This window comes from Ictidomys tridecemlineatus, chromosome 6 (assembly GCF_052094955.1).
Source record: "Ictidomys tridecemlineatus isolate mIctTri1 chromosome 6, mIctTri1.hap1, whole genome shotgun sequence".
Classification (NCBI taxonomy): domain Eukaryota; kingdom Metazoa; phylum Chordata; class Mammalia; order Rodentia; family Sciuridae; genus Ictidomys; species Ictidomys tridecemlineatus.
In genome coordinates this window covers 9355748-9377133 of record NC_135482.1, presented here as the reverse complement: position 1 = coordinate 9377133, position 21386 = coordinate 9355748, and the positions used below count along the sequence as shown (strand labels likewise).

Below are 21386 nucleotides of genomic sequence, written 5' to 3'. Positions count from 1 at the left end.
CCCTAATGTAAGGGAAGAAGTGCCCCTTTCCAGATCAGTCTGGCCAACTGAACATGATGTGCTGGAAGGGAGGGGTGGAGCTGCTTTTGATTTCTGGCTAGTGCATTAGGGAGGCTCCAGAGTTTGGTGACCCTCTTGGGGTTAGGATGAGCAGGGTGTGTGTGTATGTGTATGTGTATATATATATATATATATATGCACACAAAGCACATGCGCATTCTACCTTCAAGTGAGTGAAGTCCTAGTGAGGAGTGGGCTGGGCTGATGGAGGCGGGGCCCATTGTGGCCCCTGCCCCTGTGAGCGGGATGACCTGGCGCTGCTGCCTGGACTTCCTCGGCCTCTGCACATCCTGCCACCTCCCTGCTGGCCCTTCCTGTCGACAGCAGCCTCCCCTTCCCTGTCAGGGAGCAGAGGGGGACGTGGGGGGAGGAGCTGAGTCAGTGTCCTGGGGCCAAGGGGAGGTGTTTACACTGCCCACTGGGTGCCTGCCAGCCCCTGCACCGGGTGCTTTCACCCTACCAGATGGAGCCTTTAAGGTCTGCGGTGTGGTCCCCATCAGACAGCTAAGAGAGCTAAGTTGTGGAGAGGTGAAGCAGCATGCCTGCGGTCCCTCTATGGCTGGGCCACAGTTTGTGTCCAGTTCTGTCCCATTTTTTTTTCCTAGGGAGAGATAAGAGATGTGTGTGGTTGCAGTTCCTGCGCTGCACCCGCTGAGCAAGAGTAGCTGACAGTTCCTCCCCGCTAGTGGGAGGAGGGCCTCGGGAGGGAGATTCCTGTGATTCTAGAACTTTGTCAGGTGATGGACTGGGGAGGAGGGCCGCGTTATGGGGGAGGGGCATGTGGGTGAAGGCTGGTGCTGGGGATGCTGAGAGCGTAGAGGAGGGCTGGCAAGAGCACCTGGAGGCTCAGGAAAGCCTGGTCGTGGGAAAGGGGAGCCATCACAGGTTTGGGAGCAGAGACAGGCTCCTAGTCACCAATCTGGGGCTCAAGTGCTCACCTGGCTGCCATTTGGATCTGAGCCTGCTCCAAGCTGCCCCTCCTGTGCCTGACCCATCTCCCTGGCCCCCACCCCTGACCGAGAAGAAGGCACAGTACTGAGGGCAGGTACCTGCTCAGAGGCTGTAGGAGCTGGTGGTCTGGCGCTGGACCTGGGGTCGGAATCCTTGTCTGCCACTCTTGCCTTAGTCCCAGCACAGCTTTGCGAGGAGCCTGGCTCCCCAGCCATCTTTGGGCGTCAAGTTATATGCTTGTTCTCTTGTTTATGGTCTGCCACTCAAACCCGCCAAGGCAGGGGCTACAGCTCTTGTTCCCAGCTGGCTTCCTGCCCTAGAACAGTACCTGGTGCTTAAAAAAAAAAAGGGTGCTTTTTGTTTTTCCTGCAAAGACTCTTTGAGCTCCAGTGGGGTCTGGGTGAGCAGCCCACCAGGGGGAGAAGTAAAGGTCTTAAGACAATCTTGACACAGTGGGGCCTCTGTAAGGGGCTGTGGATGAGCGGCTGGTGGGTGGTAAGTATGGGGAAGGGGGCCTCAGAGGTGACAATTAGGACAACTCTTGAGTCACCAGTGGGGACTTGCTTGGCCGGCAGACGGGGGCACCTGGTATTTCAGGCTGAGGACAGGGGCAGGTGTGAAGGGCTTGGTGGCCTGGCATGATGTGGGCGCCGAGGCTGGGGGAGCCAGGTTGGGACAGCAGGTGGAGGCTTTTGTCACATCCTGAGGCAGTTACACTTCGTTTTGGAGACACCTGGAACCAACCCTGCAGGTCTTAAGCAGCCCTATGACACTAGGCCTCTGTGAGTGAGCAGTGTGCTTAGAGGGGTCCGTGGCCTTGGTCCAGGCAGGAGGCAAGGCTGACCGGTGGCCGGGGTCTGGGAGGACAGCCACAGGAGCCTGTGGCTACTTCCGAAAGAACAACGGGAGCACTGGGCATCCTGCAAGTGCCAAAGGGTGACTGGCCGCAGAGCCAGGGCAAAACAGGAGAAATGGAGTTGGCCGTACCTTTTGAACCTGGCCCTAGGTTTCTGTGCCAGAGATTTAAAAAACTTGCCTTGGCTGCCTCCTTTCTCGCAGGTCGCCGTGCTAGGTCGTGCCTGACATGGCTGTACTGGTCTGTACTGATCTCTCAAGGGTCACCAGGCTGCTCTGTCTGTGGCAGGTTCCGGCCTCTTGGAAGGCTGGGGGAGGGCAGGACCCTAGGTCACTTGCCATATCAGGCATCCGGGGCTCCAAGAGGGATGTGTCCTAGAAAGGTCACAGCTGTTCCACTTTCCAGGCAACCCTCAGAGCCCCTGCCTGTCATTGCAGTGGGGGGGATCCTTGGGTCCCATTGGCTGCTCAGCCCACCCAGGGGTTCTCCCCTGGGGCTTTCCCCTGGATCAGCTCCATGGGCCCCGCCCTGAAGCACAGGAATTTAGGCCGGGGAGGCAGAAGAGGTGTGATTGGCAGCTTTTCCTGAGGCCTGCTGTGGCCAGGCCCTGTGGCAGGCCCCTAGCAGGGCCGTGGAGGGTCTGAAGGGAAGTAGAAGTGTGGTCACTGGTTTTCAGGCTTGGTTGGGACAGGTGGCTGATGGGGCAGGCAGAACACAGAGCAGACAGGACAAAGCAGCCCTGGGGCTTCCTGGCTCAGAGCAGAGCCTGTCTCCTTGCTTAGACAGGTAGCAGGGTGAGGCCACCAGCCTTTGAGGCCCCTGACCATGGCCATGGATAATTCTGGATGTCCAGGCTGCTGGCCCAAGCCCCTCTCAGCCAGCTTCCTCCACCTGAGGAGAACAGGGCTCCCGGGGAGTAGGACGGGTCAGGAGAGGTGGCCAGGTCAGGTGGCTCTGGTTTCCAGCTGTCGCCGCCCACCCCACAGAGCCATGCCACCCGGCTCCCTCCAGGCAACCAGATACCTCGGCTGGTAAGCTGCGATGCAGGTGCTGATAGGTGGGCTCAGAGCCATGGCAACAGGTGGCTGCCTCCTCCCTGTCTGCCAGCCTCCCAGCCTGTGGGACTGAGACTGCAGAGGGACCAGGACGTAAACAAGAGAGGACCCCTACAGGCAGGGACGGGCTGGAGGCTGCACCCTTCACGTGGACATGGTCAGGGATATGCCCGGATGTGCAGCTTCTTCCTGTAGGCCTGAGTGGGGTATCTAGCTGCAGGCTCCCCGGGGAGCATGCTGCAGCTGGGAGCCCCCCGGCCCCGGGGTCGTGCCCCACTGGGCAGCACCTGGCAGGTAGGGCTTGCCAGGACTGAGGTGCTGGGCCTTCCCAAAGAGACCTGGGGACCAGAGGGTTTCTGACCCCAGCCTGGGACTGCTCTGTCTTTAAGGGGCTCCAATAGATGAGTAGAGGGTGGGACTAGGGGGACCCCAGAGGGTCGGAGCAAGGGGTGGGCAGAGCTTTAAGGTGCACACCTGGGCTGCCTCAGCCTTGTCAGAGAGGAAGGGACAGCTGGCTCCATTGTTGCTCTGTGTTGTCCTCTGAGCCCCTGGGAGACTCTACAGGCAGAGTCCCCTCGCCCCTTCTTTCCCCATCCTGGGTTAGGAAGGCTGTGGCAGGGGAGCTTGGACATGGGTGGTGTGTATCGGCCACTGGCCACTCCCTGGGCTCTCGTGCCAGGTGTTGGGGAAGGGGCCAGGCTGCCTCAGAGGTGGGGAGCCCACCTGCATGTGGGGTGGGTGCCTGGGCCCTCAGCCCTCTCCTGGTTGCTCAAGACCTCAACCTTACCGGGGTTGGGGCGGTGGGTGTAGTACCCTGTCCCCCCCAGCCCGGGGGCTTCTTGTTGGGCCTGACCCCCTGCCTCCTCACCCCCCACAGCCCGATCTGCTCAACTTCAAGAAGGGATGGATGTCGATCTTGGATGAGCCTGGAGAGGTAGGGGGGCCGGGCGGGGGAGAGGCTGGCTTGGGCTTCTTCAGGGCCTCCCTGTCTTCCCAGCCCTCTAGAGCCCCCGCCTCTGGGGGTGGGAGTGGGGCCCAGAGCGAAAACCCTGAGGGTACATTTCCTGTCCAGTGGAGAAGAGGGCCTGGGTCGTGCCCATGGGAGGAGTGGGCACTGTCCTCCTGGATGATCTGCAGTATGTGGGTCACCCGGAGTGGAGGGAGTAGAGGCCTCCTGGTGCACACACCAGGCCCCATCCTCTGGTCTCACCAGGGGCTGCTTGTCCTCCACCCTCACAGTAACTCTGACTGGGACTCCGCGGGGTCAGGCAGGAAGGTCCACAGAGATCGCGGGGCCTGACACATGCAGATCCCCAAGACTCAGCCGTAGGGTGGGGCTCAGCACAGCTCAGGAGTCTCACCCACCTGGGGCCCCGCTGGTGGAGCCAGAGCCTTCTCTAGGCCTCAGCAGCTCCGTCTGGGATATACCCGTGATGGGAACTGAGTGGACACAGAGGCACAGAGATAAGCGTGGACAAGTCCCCACAGCCCTGGCACCTACTGGGGTCTCAGCTGATGACCCCTGCCTTTTTCTGTCATATCTGTCTTTGGAACCAGAGAGGACAGTGACCATTTCACCAGCTCTGCCCTTTCGGCTGCCAGGCCTGCCTGGGAGTGAGAGCTGGCTCCCCGCCACCCAGCCTGGCGAGGGACACAGCCTACCCCAGTCTGCATGCTCCTGCGGCTCGGGGCTGCCTGCAGCCCGCATGCCGGGCAGGGCTCCGGGCCAGGGGGGACCTCATTGTGTTTCCTGCCCACATGCTTTATTCCCTCCAGCCCACAGCCTCCCGTCCCTGCTGCCTGCCCGCTGTCCTCCGGTGGCTGCTTTCCAGACTCACACAAGGCCTGGCGCCCTGCCAGTGACCCTTCCTGGCTTCCCCACCCAGGGTCCCCGAGGGCAGGAGGATTATGGGCCCGCCCAGAACTGGCTGTTACTCATCCTCTTTCACAGGGTTTTGGAATGTCCGAGCTGGCAGGGCCCTGGGAGCCCAGCCAGCCCGGTCCCTAGGTGCCCAGGCGGGAGAAGGCCCACCAGGGTGGTGGTCCCCTCCTCTCCTGGCAGCACCTTGGGCGGCCCGGCCTAGAACTCGGGACTGAGGCCCATGGCGCTCCTCCCTTCCATCTCAGAGCAGACCTGCAAGGACCAGAGCCCCGTTGCCACAGCACCTGCTGCTCTCAGAGAGGCAGCTGAAGTCCCACGTAGGGAGGACAGGGTGGCTGAGCCAGTGCCTCTTAGGACCACTCCCAACAACCTCGGCCAGGCCCGTGAGAAACACAGGGGGAGGTACTTCTCGCCTTGCCAAAGGCTTGGGGACTTCTTGGTAGCCCCAGAAGACTGAAGCTCAGAGAAGTGCAGACAGCTGCACAAAGGCACTCGGCCAACAAGGGCACAGGCACACCCCAGGTCCTTGGATGTGACACCCGAGTTCCCAGGAGATACTGAGTGGGAATAAGTGGGGAGGTCATCCCTGACACCCCTGAAAACTGACTGTGGCCCAGAGGAAAGGAAACTAAGTGCTTGAATCAGCACAGGTAGGGCTTGATGATGGGGAGCCCCAGGAGGGCTGGGGCCTGGGCGACACGCACTGACCCTGGCAGGACACGGACTGCCCGTGGCATTCCAGTAGAAAGGCCGAAGCCCAGAGTGTATCTCGTGCCCCTGCCCCTTACTATCATGTTTTGCCACCTGACCCTGGACTAGAGGAGATGGGCACCACAGAAAGATGCCCAAGTCATCACATATAGGTTGGCAGAGCTCACACGATGCCTGTGCCCAGCTCTCTGTCCCCTCCCCTGGGCCTCTTTCTCCTGTCTGGGAAGTCTTTGTCCCTGATCACGGTGTATGAAAAAAGCCTGGGTGATGTTCTGGTTGCACTTAGCCCCTGACTCTGCCAGGAAGTGGCCTTACCCAGGACACACCCCTCCCTCATCTGCACCTGGGAGGTGCTTGAGGCTCTGACTCTCTGACCCGGCTGCTTTCCCGGGTCAGCCAGCAGGATGGCATGCACACCCCCCTCGGTCCACCCTCCCTTTCTCACCTCCCCTCTCCCCGACAGTGGAGGAAGCACTGGTTCGTGCTGACAGATTCAAGCCTCAAGTATTACAGAGACTCCACAGCGGAAGAGGTGAGGCAACTGGGTGCCCACAGGCCCCAGCCGGGCTCGGTAGACTGGGACTCCCCAGGGCGCATGTGACCCTGCCGTGCCTTCTGCTCTAGGCAGATGAGCTGGACGGCGAGATCGACCTGCGCTCCTGCACGGACGTCACGGAGTACGCGGTGCAGCGCAACTATGGCTTCCAGATCCACGTGAGGCTGCGTGTGGCTGGGGGAGGTGGGGAGGTGGGCAGCGTGGTTGCCAGCCCCAGAGGAGGTGTTGGTATCAGACGTGACTCCCCCATTTATGCAGAGACCCTCTCCGCAGAGCCAGTGAAGCTTTGGTGCCAACACCTGGGCGTTCTGGGGAGAGCTTGGTGCCAGGGGCGGCTGCCCAGGCTCGTGGAGGACGTTTGCGCCCTCAGCAGACCCTTTGCTTATCACCTTAGACCCCCTTCAGGGAAGGAAGGGCCACCCTTCCTGGGTCAGCAGGGAGACTATGGGGTTGACCACGTGTTAACCTACTGTGGTGTGGATTGCAGACCAAGGATGCTGTCTATACCTTGTCGGCCATGACCTCAGGTATCCGGCGGAACTGGATCGAGGCTCTGAGGAAGACTGTGCGTCCAACTTCAGCGCCAGATGTCACCAAGTAAGTGCTGGGCTGGGCTGGGCAGGTGTCTCTACCCTCACATCTTGAGGAGTGGGATTCTGGGAACTCACCTGACAGCCTTGAGACTGAGCCTCCTGGGCCTCGGTACCTCTAGAACAAAATAGGGAGCTGAGCCTTGTGGCACACTCTGTAATTCCAGCGACTCGGAAGGCTGAGGCGGGAAGATCACAAGTTCAAAGCCAGCCTCAGCAGTTTACTAAAGCCCTAAGCAATTTAGCGAGAAACCCTCAAAAAATAAAAAGAGCTGGGGATTGGCTCAGTGGTGGAGCATCTCTGGGTTCAACCCCCAGCACCAAAACATAAGCTAGGCAAGAACAGCGGGGGTTCTTGGCATTTGCCCAGAAACACATTGAGGATTTGAAGTCTGACTTCTTCCCTCATGTCCCCCACATCCTGTAAGAGTGGGAAGGGGATTCAGCTCTTGAGAGAAGATGCCTTGAGTCAGAGGTCCCTGCCAGGCAGCTCTTCCCTCTCTGCCTTGGGGGCCATACCTGCGCCTTTGTAGGGGAGAGACTGGGTCCTCTGGCGTCTGTGCAGTCCCCTCCCAGGTGGGGAGCCCCTGCTCCAGGCTGCCAGGGTAGAAGGGTGGGGTTCTTGTTACCTGGTGGCAGAGCCTTCTGTGGGGCCAGGTCTTGAAGCTGCTGGGCAGCAGGAAGAGAGCCTGCTATTGAAGAGGGCTGAGGTGAGTCCCCCAGCCTGGCCACACCCTGGCGGCTCAGCCTGGACCAATGACTTCCCATCTGAATTTCAGATTTGTCATCTGTCGTGTTGGGCTTTATGTCTGCACACGTGTGCAGATGTGCCCAGAGCCTTGGTAGACTCCCAGGTCCAGTGCAGCGGAGTTGTCATTCAGGATACAGGCTCATGGCCTTGACATAGCCACTCAAGACACGGTGGCTTAAGCCAGATAGCTGTTCACTCCATTCTCCAGATGAGCCCCAAGTGTGGAGTCTAGCCTGGTGGGCTCTCTGCAGCCTCTGTGCAGAGCTTGGGCTGTGGCTCAGAGGCCCTGCCAGGAGCCAGGATCCCCCAGCCCGGTAGAGGGAGCAGCTTCTTGCACCTGCTGGTGGAATGCAGTCTCGTGGCCAGGGGTTGCTGCAGGGGCTGCTGGGAATTGTAGTTTTTGGCTGGGTCACAGTGTACCCCCGTACACTGTGGAAGAAAAGAACTGCCAGTCACTTAAAAGTCCCAAAGTCTTCACCCCATCTGTAGTGACCACAGGCACCCCTCTTCTGCTCCACCACAAGCCCCTTAAACCCTGGGCCTTGTCTTTTTTTTTTTTTAATATTTATTTTTTTGGGCTGGGGATGTGACTCAAGTGGTAGAGCACTTGCCTAGCCCACGTGAGGCACTGGGTTTGATTCTCAGCACCACATAAAAACAAAGGTATTGTGTCCACATAAAACTAAAAAATAAATATTAAAAAAATAATTATTTTTTAGTTGTAGTTGGACAGAATACCTTGATTTTATTTGTTTATTTGTATATGGTGCTGAGGATCAAACCCAAGCCCCAGCCCCAGCCCCTGGGCCTTGTCTTATATGTTTTTTTGTTTCTTGCTTTTGGTAATAATGCACTGGCCAGCATTTGCAGGGGCTTCCTGGTGCGTCCCACTCTTCTCCAAGTGCTCACGTCAGTGCTGTCCCGTGTTACAAATGGATAACGGAGGCTCCTCTGAGTGCAGAGCTGGGATGCCCCCAGGGTCTCTAAACAGTGAATCTCAGGTCCTCGGCCTCCAGGTTGGGTTGCTTACTCCCCTGGGCTTTGTCCAGCTCCTGGCACCTGAGCCGCCCTCTGAAAGTGCTCCTGGGGGACCGAGTGGGCAAGTCCCACCTGAGAGTGCCCTGCTGTGCCCTGCCTAGGCTCTCGGAGTGCAATAAAGAGAACACGCTGCACGGCTATGGCTCCCAGAAGGGCTCCCTGAAGGCTGGGGAGCAGCGGGCCGGCCCCCGGAAGGTGGATGGGCCTCGGCAGGCCCTGGACTATGTGGAGCTGTCGCCGTTGACTCAGGGCTCCCCGCAGCGGGCCCGCGCTCCCGACCGCCCGGCCAAGCAGGAGGAGCTGGAGCGGGACCTGGCCCAGCGCTCGGAGGAGCGCCGCAAGTGGTTTGAGGACAGCCGGGCCCCCGAGGTGCCCGCCGGCGAGGGGCCGCGCAGGAGCCTGGGCGCCCCGCTGACGGAGGACCAGCAGAGCCGGCTCAGCGAGGAGATCGAGAAGAAGTGGCAGGAGCTGGAGAAGCTGCCCCTGCGGGACAACAAGCGGGTGCCGCTCACCGCCCTGCTCAACCAGAGCCGAGGCGAGCGCCGCCCGAGTGACAGCCACGAGGCCCTGGAGAAGGAGGTGGGCCCCTGCCCGGCCGCGCCCACCACGCACTCACGCCCTGGCGCTGCTCTGGCCTAGCTCCCGGGGTGGGGGGTCGCCCGATCTGATGCCCCGCTTCCCGGGAAGGGAGCCCTCCCCAGGCTGGGCCGCGGTAGTCGCGTGTGTATTTTCCGCTTCTGCCCTGAATTTTAAGCCTGGAGGTGGAGAGAGCTCACCAACTGTGCATCTTGTACACCCCGGGCCTTGTCCTTGGTCCTGGGTCCGCTTCACTGGTTACTCAGTCGCCGGGCAACCTGGGATCCCACAGTGCCACAGTGCGGGCCTTTCACTGGTGGCAAAACAGACTTAAGGTGCCCCTGCTACCTCCCCGGTGTGGGCAAGGTCTGTGCCTGCCGTGTGCTGTTCCCAACCTGCTTGGGCTTCTCTGGGCTGAACTCGGCCATCCAGGAAACAGCCCAACCGTCCCCTTGCCTGCACCTCCACACGAGGGCTGCGTGTCCCTCTCAGCCCCTGAGCCCTTCCTAAGCACCTGGAAGCTGGAGGCCTGTGGTCCCCTCCCTGCCTCCCACCAGGTCCCTCCTGCTTCTGCGCCTGCTGACCTGGTCTCCTCCCCCATAGGTCCAGTCTCTTCGAGCCCAGCTGGAGGCGTGGCGCCTCCGAGGGGAGACCCCTCAGAATGCACGCAGGTCCCAGGAGGATGGCCACGTCCCCCCAGGCTACATCTCCCAGGTAGGGCGCAGAGTTGTTTTGAGGGGTTGGGGGCAGGTTTCTGGTTGCTGTGTTACCAGAAAACAGCTAATGTTTTAGGAGCCCTTCCTGCCGGTTGGAACCGTGAGGCATTTGACATGCGTCATCTCATTTAATCTCCCCACAGCTGGTGGGCATGATCACTGTGCCCATTTTACAGACAAGGCCACTGAGCACTGAGAGGTTATGTGACTTGCCCGAGGTCAGCCGACCTGCAGGTGTCAGAGGTGGGATTTGAGCCTGGGTCCAGCTGACTGCAGAGCCTGTGTGTGAGTCCCCGTGTGACACTCTGCACTTGGACCCCTCCCCTGCATCACCCTGGGGAAGTGGGGGGCCAGTGGCCCTGGGAGTTGTTCCTTAAACACAGGGAAAGCCTGCCTGTGCCTTCCAAGGAGGTCTGCAGGACACGGGCCTCCTTAGTGGCCCTCTGGGAGCACACTGTCCTCCCAGGACAGCGGCTCTCAACTGGGAGGGATTTTTGTCCCCCAGGAAGAGTTGGCTGTGTCTGGAAACTCTTGATTGTCACAACTGGGACGGCTAGCTCTCCAGAAAGTGTGTGTGTGTGTGTGTGTGTGTGTGTGTGTGTACACATTTATTATAAATATTCCCCATATAAAGGATGTTTTTAGTATATAATTTACAAATAAAAATGATGTGATACTTTTTATGAATTCCATATGGCAGATGGACTTGTCTCAGGGCTCCGGTGACTTCTCCTGCCGTGTCCACGTGTAGTTGTAATGTGTGTGTTGATGGATATATGGTTTATGCTAATGAATAAGAAGACGTACATTGAAACTTGGTAAATGTGAGCAGACTTCTTTCCTGAATCACATAATAGTTTCTACTGAGAATATTCTATTAAGAATGTTTTTCCAATTTTTGGTTCTGTGTGCATTCAAAGCTATCGATGACACATTTCAGAGTCTAACCTGCATCCTTTCCGCATTTCCTCGTCACTGGCTGAAGTCTGTAGTTGATCCAGGAAGCAACAACCTGAGCCCTGACTTGTGATGTGTACGGGTTTCCGGGGTGTAACACTCCCATGTGGCCAGTGCCACGAGTCCAGCCCAAGTCCCTGGCGTCTTGGAGCCAGGGTCTGGGAGGAAACACCGCAGGATAGGTAGCGCTTGCCCCTTCTGGCACCATCAGGCACACCCTCAGGACGTACGCGTGCTAATAAACACGGGAAACAATTAGGGAGTGATACATCCTGAGTGTTTTTGTTTATAATGTAATTAATTTAATGGTGAATATATAAATTTAATTTTTTGAAATGGTCTTGCATCATCAGCTGTCTGCGGTCAGCACGTCACTGCCTGAGGAGAAAAGAACCTGGGGTCCCAGACCCTGGGAGCAGGACCCTTCTGGAAGCTTCCAGTAGGGGAAGGGGGAGGTCACCACCAGGGGGATCCAGGAAGGCTTCCTGAGGGGCGGGCGCTGATGGGAGAGTGGTGTGTGTGTGTGTGGGGGAGGCCGGCCGCTGCCTCTTGAGGGCCTCCAAGGACAAGCTGAGGAGTTGGCCTGGGGAGGTCTGCCAGGGACAGGGCAGGTCTGGAGAGGGCAGAGCCCAGGCAAGGAGTGGGCCAAGCTGGAGGGCAGTGGGCTGGCGGGCATCGAGAGGGGAGCCTTGTAGGGCTGGGCCCTGGGCAGGCCAAGGGGAGCCCTCGAGGCTGGCTGCTGTGCTAGTTGGGGCCACCCAAGGCCAAATTGAAGGTGACGAGTTCAGTGAGGGAGTGGGGTGGGGGCTGGTGAGGAGGGCTAGCCTGGGGTCCCTGGGTTTGGGGAGGGAGGACTGGGGGTGCAGGGGAACGGGTATTGTCAAAGTGCCTTGGGCAGGGCCCCTCTGCAGGCTGGGCCCTCACCACAGCCTGGGGCGCCTGGAAGACCTCAGAGACCCCCCCCCCGCCCCCCAGGAAGCTCCAGGTGCTCTGGGTGGGCCCTGGAATCCAGCAACTCCGCCTCACTGTTTTGCCATTAACTAGCTTTTGCTCCATTTGGAAAGTGTTTCTGCCACTAAAATGAAGCTTGAACAGCAGCGTCTGGCTTCTGACTTACAGATAGAGGGGCGTGGCCTGGGCTGTCACAGACCCGTGTGTGCTCCGGAGGCCTGGCACTCTGTCCTCTCAGGATGGGACGGGCGGGGAGCAGGCGGATTGGGTTCAGCTGAAGGAAGGTAGTCGAAACGGTAAAGACTGGGATGGAAGTTGTCACGTGTCCCCCAGGACGAGGTGGCTAGATAGTCAGCGGGCCCTGGAGAGGTGTCATCTGGGGAAGCTTCCCCAGCCTGGTGTCTCAGGCCGAGCGGGCGCCCTTCCTGTGGGGCTCGGCACCCTCGAGGGGCCTGGCTTCATGCGCTGGGACTTCAGCCCCTCCGCTGGCAAAGGAGACCCCTCCAGCCCCGGGCGGTGGTGCCGCAGCCTCTTCTCTCACCTGGTGTTCTTGGAGAGGTGCAGCCAGTACCGGGACCTGGGGCCACTCAGGAAGGTAGGTCGGGCAGCACCTCCCCTTCTAGGATTCCTCTTCACGGGACTCCTGCGGTTACCCCACACCCTCAGCTGCCCTGCCTGCCTGCCTGCCTGCCTGCGCTGGCCCTTTAAGAATGCAGGCTTCCCCCAATAGTGCTGACCTTGTCCTCCTGTGCCCAGCGGCCCCTCTGCTCAGGGAGCCTCGTGGGTTGGTCTTGTGAGTTTGAGAGAGGCTGAAGCTAAGCTCAGAGGGTGGGGCTCTGCAGATCCACTTCCTAAGGAATCCATTCTGTGGGGCTCTGAAGCCATGTTCTGTGGTCCTCAGTAGGGGACATTGGGACACAGCAGAGAGGCTCAGAGGGCAGACGTGCCTCTCCCACCAGAACACCTGCATCCAGGAGGCCCTTTCCCTCCCTGCAAGAGGCCTGCTGCAGGGTACAGCGAAGCTCTCCTGGCTCCGAGCAGTGCTGTCCTGCCCGGCTCCTCCCTGCCTTTCTTAATTACTGGAAACATTTTCACAAAATGATACGAGAGCTGGACGCGGTGGTGCACGCCAGTAATCCCAGCGGCTCCGAGGCTCAAGTGGGAGGATCACGAGTTCAAAGCCAGCCTCAGCAATGGCGAGGCACTCAGCAGCCCGTGAGAGCCTGTCTCTAAATAAAGTACAAAATAGGGCTGGGGATGTGGCTCCGCGGTCAAGCACCCCTGAGTTCAGTCCCTGGTGCCCCCCAAAAGATGACACAAGAGACATGTTCACCTTTTCCAGACGTTCTCACAGGGGCTGGGGATGGAGCTTGGTGGTCGTAGAGCACCTGCCCGGACCGGGTGAGGCCCTGGCTGTGACCTCCAACAGCACAAAAGTAGTAGTAATGACTGAAACAAATGGAAAGGTTAGAAAAGAGCGTGTCCCTGCCTCTCCCACCCCAGTGACCATCGCACCTCGTCTCCATTTGTCTCCTCTGGCGCAGGTGACCACAGACAGCGCTTGAACAGCACAGGTCTCCGCTGGTTGGAGGCTAGAGCCTGGCGTGGTCTGACCGGGCCACAGGACGGCCTCCCCCTCCGTGGCTCTTGCCACGTCCCACTTCTGGTGGCAGGCCTGTTCTTGGCTCCTGGTCCCTTCCTTCATCTTCAAAGACTGCAGAGGGGAAGTCTGGTCCTTGTCACTTCATGCCCCAGTGACCACTCTTTCCTGGTCACGTCTCCCTCGGCTCTTGCTGCTCCCCTGTGATTGCATTTGGCCCCACAGTCCAGCCTGATCTCCTAGTTTGTGGTCAGCTGGCCTGCATCCCGCGCAGCCTTGACTCCTCTTGCCATGGACTGAGACGCAGGCCCAGGGCGTAGGGCACGGACATCTTGGGGTGCTGTTTTCCTCCCTCCCACAGTCTGTGCCCGTCTCTGTTTTCACACACGCGACTTGGACACAGAGCCAGATGTGCTTTGCCTGTGAGCGGGAGCACTTTGTGTGCATGGTCACGGCCAGCTTCCATGGCCTGGCTCCTGGGACACCCTCCGCAGCAGCTAGAGGGGCATCTGTGTCCTAGCAGCTGCCTGGAGTCCTTCAGAAGGTGCCCTGCCGTCATTTATTTAAGGGTCTCCCGCTGGCATTTAGATTGTTTCTCGTTTCCATCTGTTGCCAACCTTCCACAAGGAATACCCTTGTCCCCGAGTCTGTACACGTGTGGCTTCCTGTGTGGCTCCCTGTGTGACCACTTCAGAGCTGCCCTGCTAGTCAGGGATAAATTGTTCAAATGCAGTGACTCGGGGCTGGGGCTGGGGCTCAGCTGGGAGAGGGCTGGCCTCGCATGCACAAGGCCCTGGGCTCCATCCCCAGCACCGCAAAAAACAAAACCAAACAAACATTTGTGCAGTGATGCGCAAATCCACCCGCACGTGTCCGTCATGGTGGGCACTCCTAGCCGTGGGCATCGCCAGTCTTTAAAACCCCTGCCCCCGTCTACAGAACCCTGTTTGGTATTACGTCATGAACTTCAGCTCGATTGCTGAGCATCCGCTGTGTGCTGTGCCCTGGCCTGGACCCCAGGGCTCAGAGGTCCCTGTTTGGGGGTGTTACATTCTGGCAGAAGCAGAACCTTTGGAGGCAGGGAAAAGGCTGCCCAGGGACAGAGCTATGAGAGGCATCTTGACTGGGCCGCAGGCCAGGCACGTTCCCTAGGGAGAGGACAGAGGACAGGGCATTCCGGGCAGTGGGAACAGCATGAGCTAAAGCTCAGAGTATGGACGTGCCCAGGGTTGTGTTCTCATAGCGGGTTGCTGGGAGGGATGGGCCACAAGGCCAGCTGCGGGACAGGGACTGGAGCCTGCAGGGTTTGAGGCCAGAGAGTGGCGATTGAGGCTTCTGGGTGAGGAGGGTGGCCGGGTGGCAGGTGCAGCTGGTGGGCAGGTCCAGGTCCTGCCGAGGAGCCTGCTGGAGGCTTCTTGCCTGGAAGGGCTGCTGGCCTGGGTAGTGGCGCAACCGGTGACCTCCTGGCCTCTGGCCCACAGGAGGCCTGCGAGCGCAGCCTGGCGGAGATGGAGTCCTCGCACCAGCAGGTGATGGAGCAGCTGCAGCGGCACCATGAGCGCGAGCTGCAGCGGCTGCAGCAGGAGAAGGAGTGGCTGCTGGCCGAGGAGACGGCGGCCACGGCCTCAGGTGAGGACGCGCCAGGCTCGGCCTCAGCACTGAGCCTCCCGAAGGAACTGGGGAGGCTCTTAAGAGGCAGGGTTTCGGTGTCGGGCTTGGGAGGCGGCGGCGGTGGCGGCGGCAGAACTGGTTTCTGGCCCTCCTTTGAAAGGCGAGACTGAGACGGGAAGTAACTGCCCGGGGATTGGGACTGCTTTCCCTCAGGGCCTGTAGCCCCTGGCGTCCACCTCAAGTCACAGGCCCTGTCCTTATAGGTGTGCCCACTCTGTGTTGGCCAGGAGATGTCCTTAGTCCTCACTGCTCCCCAGAGCAGCCCGTTTCCCAGGTGAAGAAGCTGGGCCTCAGAGAGGCTGCCGACTTGTCCCAGAAGGCAGAGCTGGAGGCGGCAGAGCCAGGGTTGAGCCCGAGCACTCTGCTGCAGTCACGCTCTGAGTCCCCCGGGCCTTCAAGCCAGAAGCAGCAACTGCCCAAGGTGGCGACACCTCCTCCCCCTCCACTGCACACTGCGGTGTGTGCTGGCACCCGGGGGCTTGTGGCCTGGCACCCCATGGGCTTGTGGCCTGGCACCCAGGGCAGAACGTAGGAGCCATAAAAGAGGCCATATGATGCAGAGCTGCAGCCGCCAGCTCTGGACACGGTGCTTCATGTGCAGCCCACGGTCCCTCGTGCTGGGCCTTGGGCTCGGGGGCTTGTGTTTGGGGAGGTCACCCTGTGCGGGCGCCATTGCCACCCTCACCCAGCAGGATCCAGGTGCCCCCTGTGATCCAGCACTAGAGCTCTGCAGTGAGATGGATGGAGTGGCATTTGTGTGACAAAGCAAAGACCATGAACAGCCTCACGTCCCTTCCCATTGGGGACCTCCATCAGAAGAATGATAGGAAACTTTCATTTCTGTGCTCAGAGCTTTTGGATTTGGGAATTGTGGGTAAAATTACAGATGGCGACTTGTTTAAACCTCACAACAACCCTGTGTGGTGTGGAAAAGTACTCGGGCCTTGGGAGCTCATGGTCTGAGAAAAACAGCCAGCTAACGTCCGCTCTGTGCAGGGCCTTGCTCTAAACGCTCTACGCACATCCTCCAGGGACCCTGGAGTGGAGTCGCAGCTGATTCCCTACTTTCCAAATGAGGCACAGAGAGGTTAAGTCACCTGCACAAAGTCACACAGGTTTGTGCAGACTGTCCAGCTCCAGCTCTGTTCCTTGAGCCTGGGCGAGGCAGACGGGTCTTGCTCGAGGGCCCTCGGGGCTCTGCAGGGATAGTCCACCATGTCAGGTCCAACCCCACAGTTACTAACAGGAGGCACCAGTGGTTAGACGTTGTGGTCTCCCTACGAGAGTCCATCAGACAGGATTCGTCTTCCGTGACAGGCTCAGAGAGGTTGAGCACTTGCCCAAAGCCACTCAGGGCGCAGTGGAGGCTGAGAGGAGGCTGGGGTTGGTGCCTCCCCTCTCCAACCTCTCCTCCCCTCTGCCCTGTCCTAGCCATCGAAGCCATGAAGAAGGCCTACCAGGAGGAGCTGAGCCGCGAGCTGAGCAAGACGCGCAGCCTGCAGCAGGGCCCAGACGGCCTCCGGAAGCAGCACCAGTAAGAGGGAACAGCCCTGGAGCCCGTGGGCAGGGTCTGCCTCGGAGCCACGGCCCTACTGCCCGCTTGGCAGAAGACACAAGTGTGCCCCGTGGAGGCTCCTGCCCACTCTCACACAGGAACAGGGACAGCAGGGCCACAGCCAGCCCAGGCCAGTGCCCGTGACAGCTCTTCTGGCTTGTCTGAGCTGGTCTTGACCACCTCCCTCCTCCTTGCCCCTTTAGTGTCCCCAGGTCTGGGCAGTGTCACCTCCCCGCCACAGAGCACAGTTCTGGAATTGGGGGACTCTAGAGGCTTTCGCCACCACCCTGCAGCCCAGAAAGGCTGTCACCGGCCCCCATGCCCCAGTGGGCCGAGGGCAAGCGGGAGGGACCAGGAGTTCTGGTCGCCTGCAGCTGGCCGCCCTCCCTCCCCGCAGGTCGGACGTGGAGGCTCTGAAGCGGGAGCTGCAGGTGCTGTCGGAGCGCTACTCGCAGAAGTGCCTGGAGATCGGGGCGCTGACGCGGCAGGCCGAGGAGCGCGAGGACACCCTGCGCCGCTGCCAGCAGGAGGGCCAGGAGCTGCTGCGCCACAACCAGGTGGGCCTGGCCCGGGGGCGGGGCTGCAGGGGGCGGGGCTGCAGGGGCGGGGCGGGGCAGCACCCGCCTGACCGCGCCCCCCTCCAGGAGCTGCACACCCGCCTGTCGGAGGAGATCGACCGGCTGCGCAGCTTCATCGCCTCCCAGGGCACCGGCAACAGCTGCGGGCGCCCCGAGCGGAGCTCCTGTGAGCTGGAGGTGAGGGGCTCCCCGACGCCAGGCACGTGGCCCCCCGCCAGGGCCGTGCAGAGAGCTCCCTGTGACAGAGGGAGTCACCTGCAGCTGGGGACCCAGCCTCCAGGGTCGGGCCGCCCATCCAGTCCTGTCCCGCTGCTTTCCTGAGCCACAATGGCTCCTCTGTAGGATGGGCCAGCGCCTCCCTTACTAGACAACGTAGAGTGGGAAACTGCGTGAGATCCAGGGTCACCCCGTTTTGTAATAGTAACTCACATACACCAGGCCCCCCGCAGCAGGGCACTTTCCTGGGGTCCCCTACTCCTCCCTGCAGGAGCAGGGCTTGAACCAGGCAGGCCGACTCAGTCAGAGCCTTTAAGCTGGGCTGGGCTAGAGCTCGGTTGGTAGAGAGCTGGCTGCGCAGGCGCAAGGCCCTGGGTTCAACCCCCAGCACACACACACACAAAAAAAACAGCTTTCAAGCCTCCTGGGCGGCTGGGATTGCAGCCCCCTGGTCAAGTTAGCAGCCCTGCCCCTGGGCCTTGGGGGTAGCCCACCATGGTCACCTAGCTCTGGTTGACCGTAAGTCCACAACACAGCCTCCTTTTGACCTCCTTGCCCCCAACAAGGAAGGCCTGGTGCGGGGTTGGGGCTGCAGGTATGAGATTCCCTTGCACTTGTTGTGGACAGGGCGGGCGGGCGGGAGGGACTCAGGAGAGTCCACCCCGGATGTGGAGCAGGCTCCGAGGCAGCGAGAGGCCCTCTGGGTGCCCTGTGGGCCTGGGTGCTCTGGACTCCGGCCCTGGCTCACCCCGCTGCCCCGTCCCCAGGTGCTGCTGCGAGTGAAGGAGAATGAGCTCCAGTACCTGAAGAAGGAGGTGCAGTGTCTGCGGGACGAGCTCCAGGGGATGCAGAAGGTGGGCACCGGCCCCTGGGGCGGGGGCACAGGGGTGCTTGGGAGACACTGGGTGCCAGGTACCCTCTAGATCCTCCTCTTCTGTGTGTCCCACAAAGGTGTCATTATCCCAGTTACAGACGGAGAGACTGAGGCCAGGAAAGGGAAGTGACTGGACGAGGCCCACACTTGCTTTCATTTATTCAGCGCCTGCTGTGTGCTAGGCACCATGCTGGGTCCTGACATCAAACAAGCAGACCAAGATCCTACCCCTGAGGAGTGTGCACTCTAGTGAGGCCCAGGCCATGTGGCTAGGTGCTGGGGTGCTGGGGTGCCCGCCAGGTCTGCGTCTGTGGCCTGGCTGGCCCACCCTTGGCTACTATGTCCTGCCCCAACACACTCTGCCAGTTTGGGACCAGAAGTGGACGTGTTGGTGGCTCTGGGCGTGTGTGAGCAGCATGGGGCTCACCACACTTGAAGAGCCGGCCCCGGCACTGGCCAGGCTGACCTGGTCCTGGTCCCTCCGCTCACTGCCCTGTGGTCTTGGGCAGAACGTCACCTCTTTAAGCCTCAGTGCCCACCCCAATGGGATGAGATGACAGTAAACCTGTGTCTCAGGTAGAGCTGGGAGGGGGTGGCCCAGGAGGGGCCCTAAAGGGGCCAAAGTACCAAGCTGCAGAGGGCCTGGCCACCTGGCGCTGTGGTCAGCAGCAAGGTGGGCATGTGCCCAGGTCAGGCCCAGGGGACTTCAGGCCCTCATAGCCACCCGCTCCCCCAGGACAAGCGCTTCACCTCGGGAAAGTACCAGGACGTATACGTGGAGCTGAACCACATCAAGACGCGGTCAGAGCGGGAGATTGAGCAGCTGAAGGAGCACCTGCGCCTGGCCATGGCCGCCCTGCAGGAGAAGGAGTCCACGCGCAACAGCCTGGCGCAGTAGAGTGAGCGGTGGGCTCTGTGGCAGGCAGCCGTGGGCCCAGGCCTGGGGGAGGGAGCTGCACCCGCCCCTGCTGCTGCCGGGCCACCTTCCCCCTCTGTGAACGGTCACCCCCTGGCCACACAGGGTTGTCCCTGGGAGCTCAGAATCAGGCCACGGGCTGCACTGAACTTGTGTGCGTACGTTTCTCCAGGGCCACTCTGTGCCTGATTGGGCCACACGGGGCTAGTGGGGATGCAGGAGTGCCACTTTCAGGCGCTCTGCCCCTCCCCAGAGCCGCAGGCCAGACCTCAGGGGTGCATTGTGCACACGGGGGTCCCCGCACACCAGGGGTTCTCCTCACTCCCCTCCCAGGGCCCGCCTGCCTGATGTCCTCTTCCTCCCAGGCCGCGCAGGCCTCCCAAGGCACACGGGAGGGGCCACTGGCTGTTCTGGAAGCCGGGGTCTGGCGCAGCCGTCAGGAAGGGAGGGGGTGGAAGGACCGACCCCAGGTGGGCCTGCGGCTGGGGCTTCTGGTCCTCAGCACCCCGCCCTTGCCCTCCAGGTCCTCCTGGTCCAGTCCAGCTGCAGACCCTCCAGCCCAAGGGACCAATAGCCCTCTTTCCCTGATGGATGGAGTCAGAAGCCAAGCTTTCTCGCCACCTGTCGGCCGCGCATGCACGTGTACACACACACACATACACACACACACACACACACACATACACACACGTGCACACCCTGCGGATCTGAGCGCGCCCTGCACTGGGTCTTACCTGGCACCTTCTTCAGGATTTTATATGTGAAGAGATTTTTATATAGTTTTTTTCTTGCAGAACACTTTATACTTTTTAAAAAGCAATTCCTGGTGGTGTGTGCCCCGGCACTGAGTCCCCTGTGTCTAGTCCCCTGCTGGGGCGTCGGCTGTGGCCCTGCCCGGGGTCACAGAGGAGGCCCAGGCAGCAGCCAGGCAGGTGGCCCTGGTGAGGAGAGGCGCGAGCCAGCACCCTCCTCCTGCCTACCTCCCACTAACTACTTCCTGCCCTGGGTGGACCCACACCCGGGACTCTGGACAGAGGGACCGAGGAAGCCAGCAGCTGCCCCACGGCCCACCTCCTCCTCCAAGGGGTGCTGGGCATGGAAACGCTGGCGCCACCCATGAGGCGCTTCTCTCCTGCTCTGTGAACCTCCTTAACTTAATAAAACGTTCCAGCAACTCCGGTTCCCTGGGTGGCCAGGCGGGGGGAATGGAGAGTGGGGTTTCTTCAAGTGGCTTCTTCACCGGCGCCCCAGAGCGCCCCACCCTCGTGTGAGTGGTGGCGTGTGGCTTCCAGGGTGGAGTTGAGAAGCCAGTTCTTCCACGAGGGGAGGATGTGACATCTGAGTGTCCTGCAGGCCCCGCCCTGACCTGCTGGAGCCGTCTGCTCTCCAACACGGTCCCTGGGGAACCAGCACCCAAGTCTGGCACGCTCTGGGGGAAGGCCCTGCACCCAGGCCTGGCAGAGGGCAGGAGCTGAGGCTGCCGCTGGCCGTGACCCGGGCGGGTCATCCTCTTGGAGCCTCACTTTGCTTTTCCCCGTTCCTGCACGGAGGATTGGCCTAGAGCTCATGAAAGCTCTGAGCAAGGTGGGCATCGGCTGGCCATGGCCATGGTCACACTGGGCTGGGAAGAGGCCCCATTTCTGAGCCATAGAAACACACGTTGGGTTGGATCCCAGAGGCCTGTGGGAGCTCGAGAGCCCTGCTCGGCCGGCAGTTGCTCTTGGAAGCAGCTTTCCAAATGGGAAAGTCAAGGAGGGATTCTAAGCAGAAGGAGCCGCAGGAACAATCCTGAGCATATCCCTAGTGTGCCCTGGAGGAGAGGACAGGCGTGCGCTCGCGGAGCACCCGGGATTGGCTCAGAGATGGCAGGAAGGCAGCTCCAGCCTGTGAGGTGCACGGAGGAGTGGGGTGGTATGTGTCCCTTCTTTTTGGGGGGGGGGCGGGTACCAGGGATTGAACTCAGGAACACTTGAGCCACGTCCCCAGCCCTGTTCCCTGCTTCTTAGAGGGGGTACAGGAAAGAAAGCCCCCTGGGCCTCTAACGGCATTGAGTGAAGTCCATGCTGCCGCCCTCTTGTCTCATCCCTGTGCTGGGAATCTGAGAGTAGTCAGGGTCCCCAGGCCACCAAGTCTCCCAGGCTTAGGGCTAACCTGCCTCAGGACCTCTTAGGGGACGAGGAGCATCCCCCACCATTCAGAGAGGAGATTGCAGCTGGCAGCCCCACGTGGAGACAGACCTGAGCCCTTCCTCTCCCTCCCCATCCCGCCACCTACCCAGGCGGCCCTCACTGCCCTCCACCGCGCCTCAGTCCGGCTCGGGACCACC

General features: G+C 60.6%; 1 protein-coding gene across 7 annotated transcripts in view; it reads left to right on the top strand.

Moving 5' to 3' along the window:
* The window catches only part of Triobp (TRIO and F-actin binding protein), a 52337-nt gene extending 32103 nt beyond the window's left edge, over positions 1-20234 (top strand). For 4 of the 7 annotated variants that reach the window (XM_078052762.1, XM_078052761.1, XM_078052763.1 and 1 more), the window contains 13 exons: positions 3800-3856; positions 5979-6047; positions 6140-6229; positions 6559-6668; positions 8552-9029; positions 9630-9740; positions 14732-14879; positions 16353-16455; positions 16874-17033; positions 17121-17231; positions 18038-18124; positions 18881-19043; positions 19584-20234. In XM_078052762.1, the coding sequence (XP_077908888.1) occupies positions 3800-3856; positions 5979-6047; positions 6140-6229; positions 6559-6668; positions 8552-9029; positions 9630-9740; positions 14732-14879; positions 16353-16455; positions 16874-17033; positions 17121-17231; positions 18038-18124; positions 18881-19042 (1686 nt within the window). In that variant the 3' untranslated portion in view covers position 19043; positions 19584-20234. Of the gene's footprint in view, positions 1-3141; positions 3217-3799; positions 3857-5978; positions 6048-6139; positions 6230-6558; positions 6669-8551; positions 9030-9629; positions 9741-9885; positions 11036-14731; positions 14880-16352; positions 16456-16873; positions 17034-17120; positions 17232-18037; positions 18125-18880; positions 19044-19583 lie in introns of those variants that run through there. The other 3 variants (XM_078052764.1, XM_013357320.4, XM_078052767.1) reach the window with 2 other exon arrangements.
* Positions 20235-21386: the final 1152 nt, after the last annotated feature.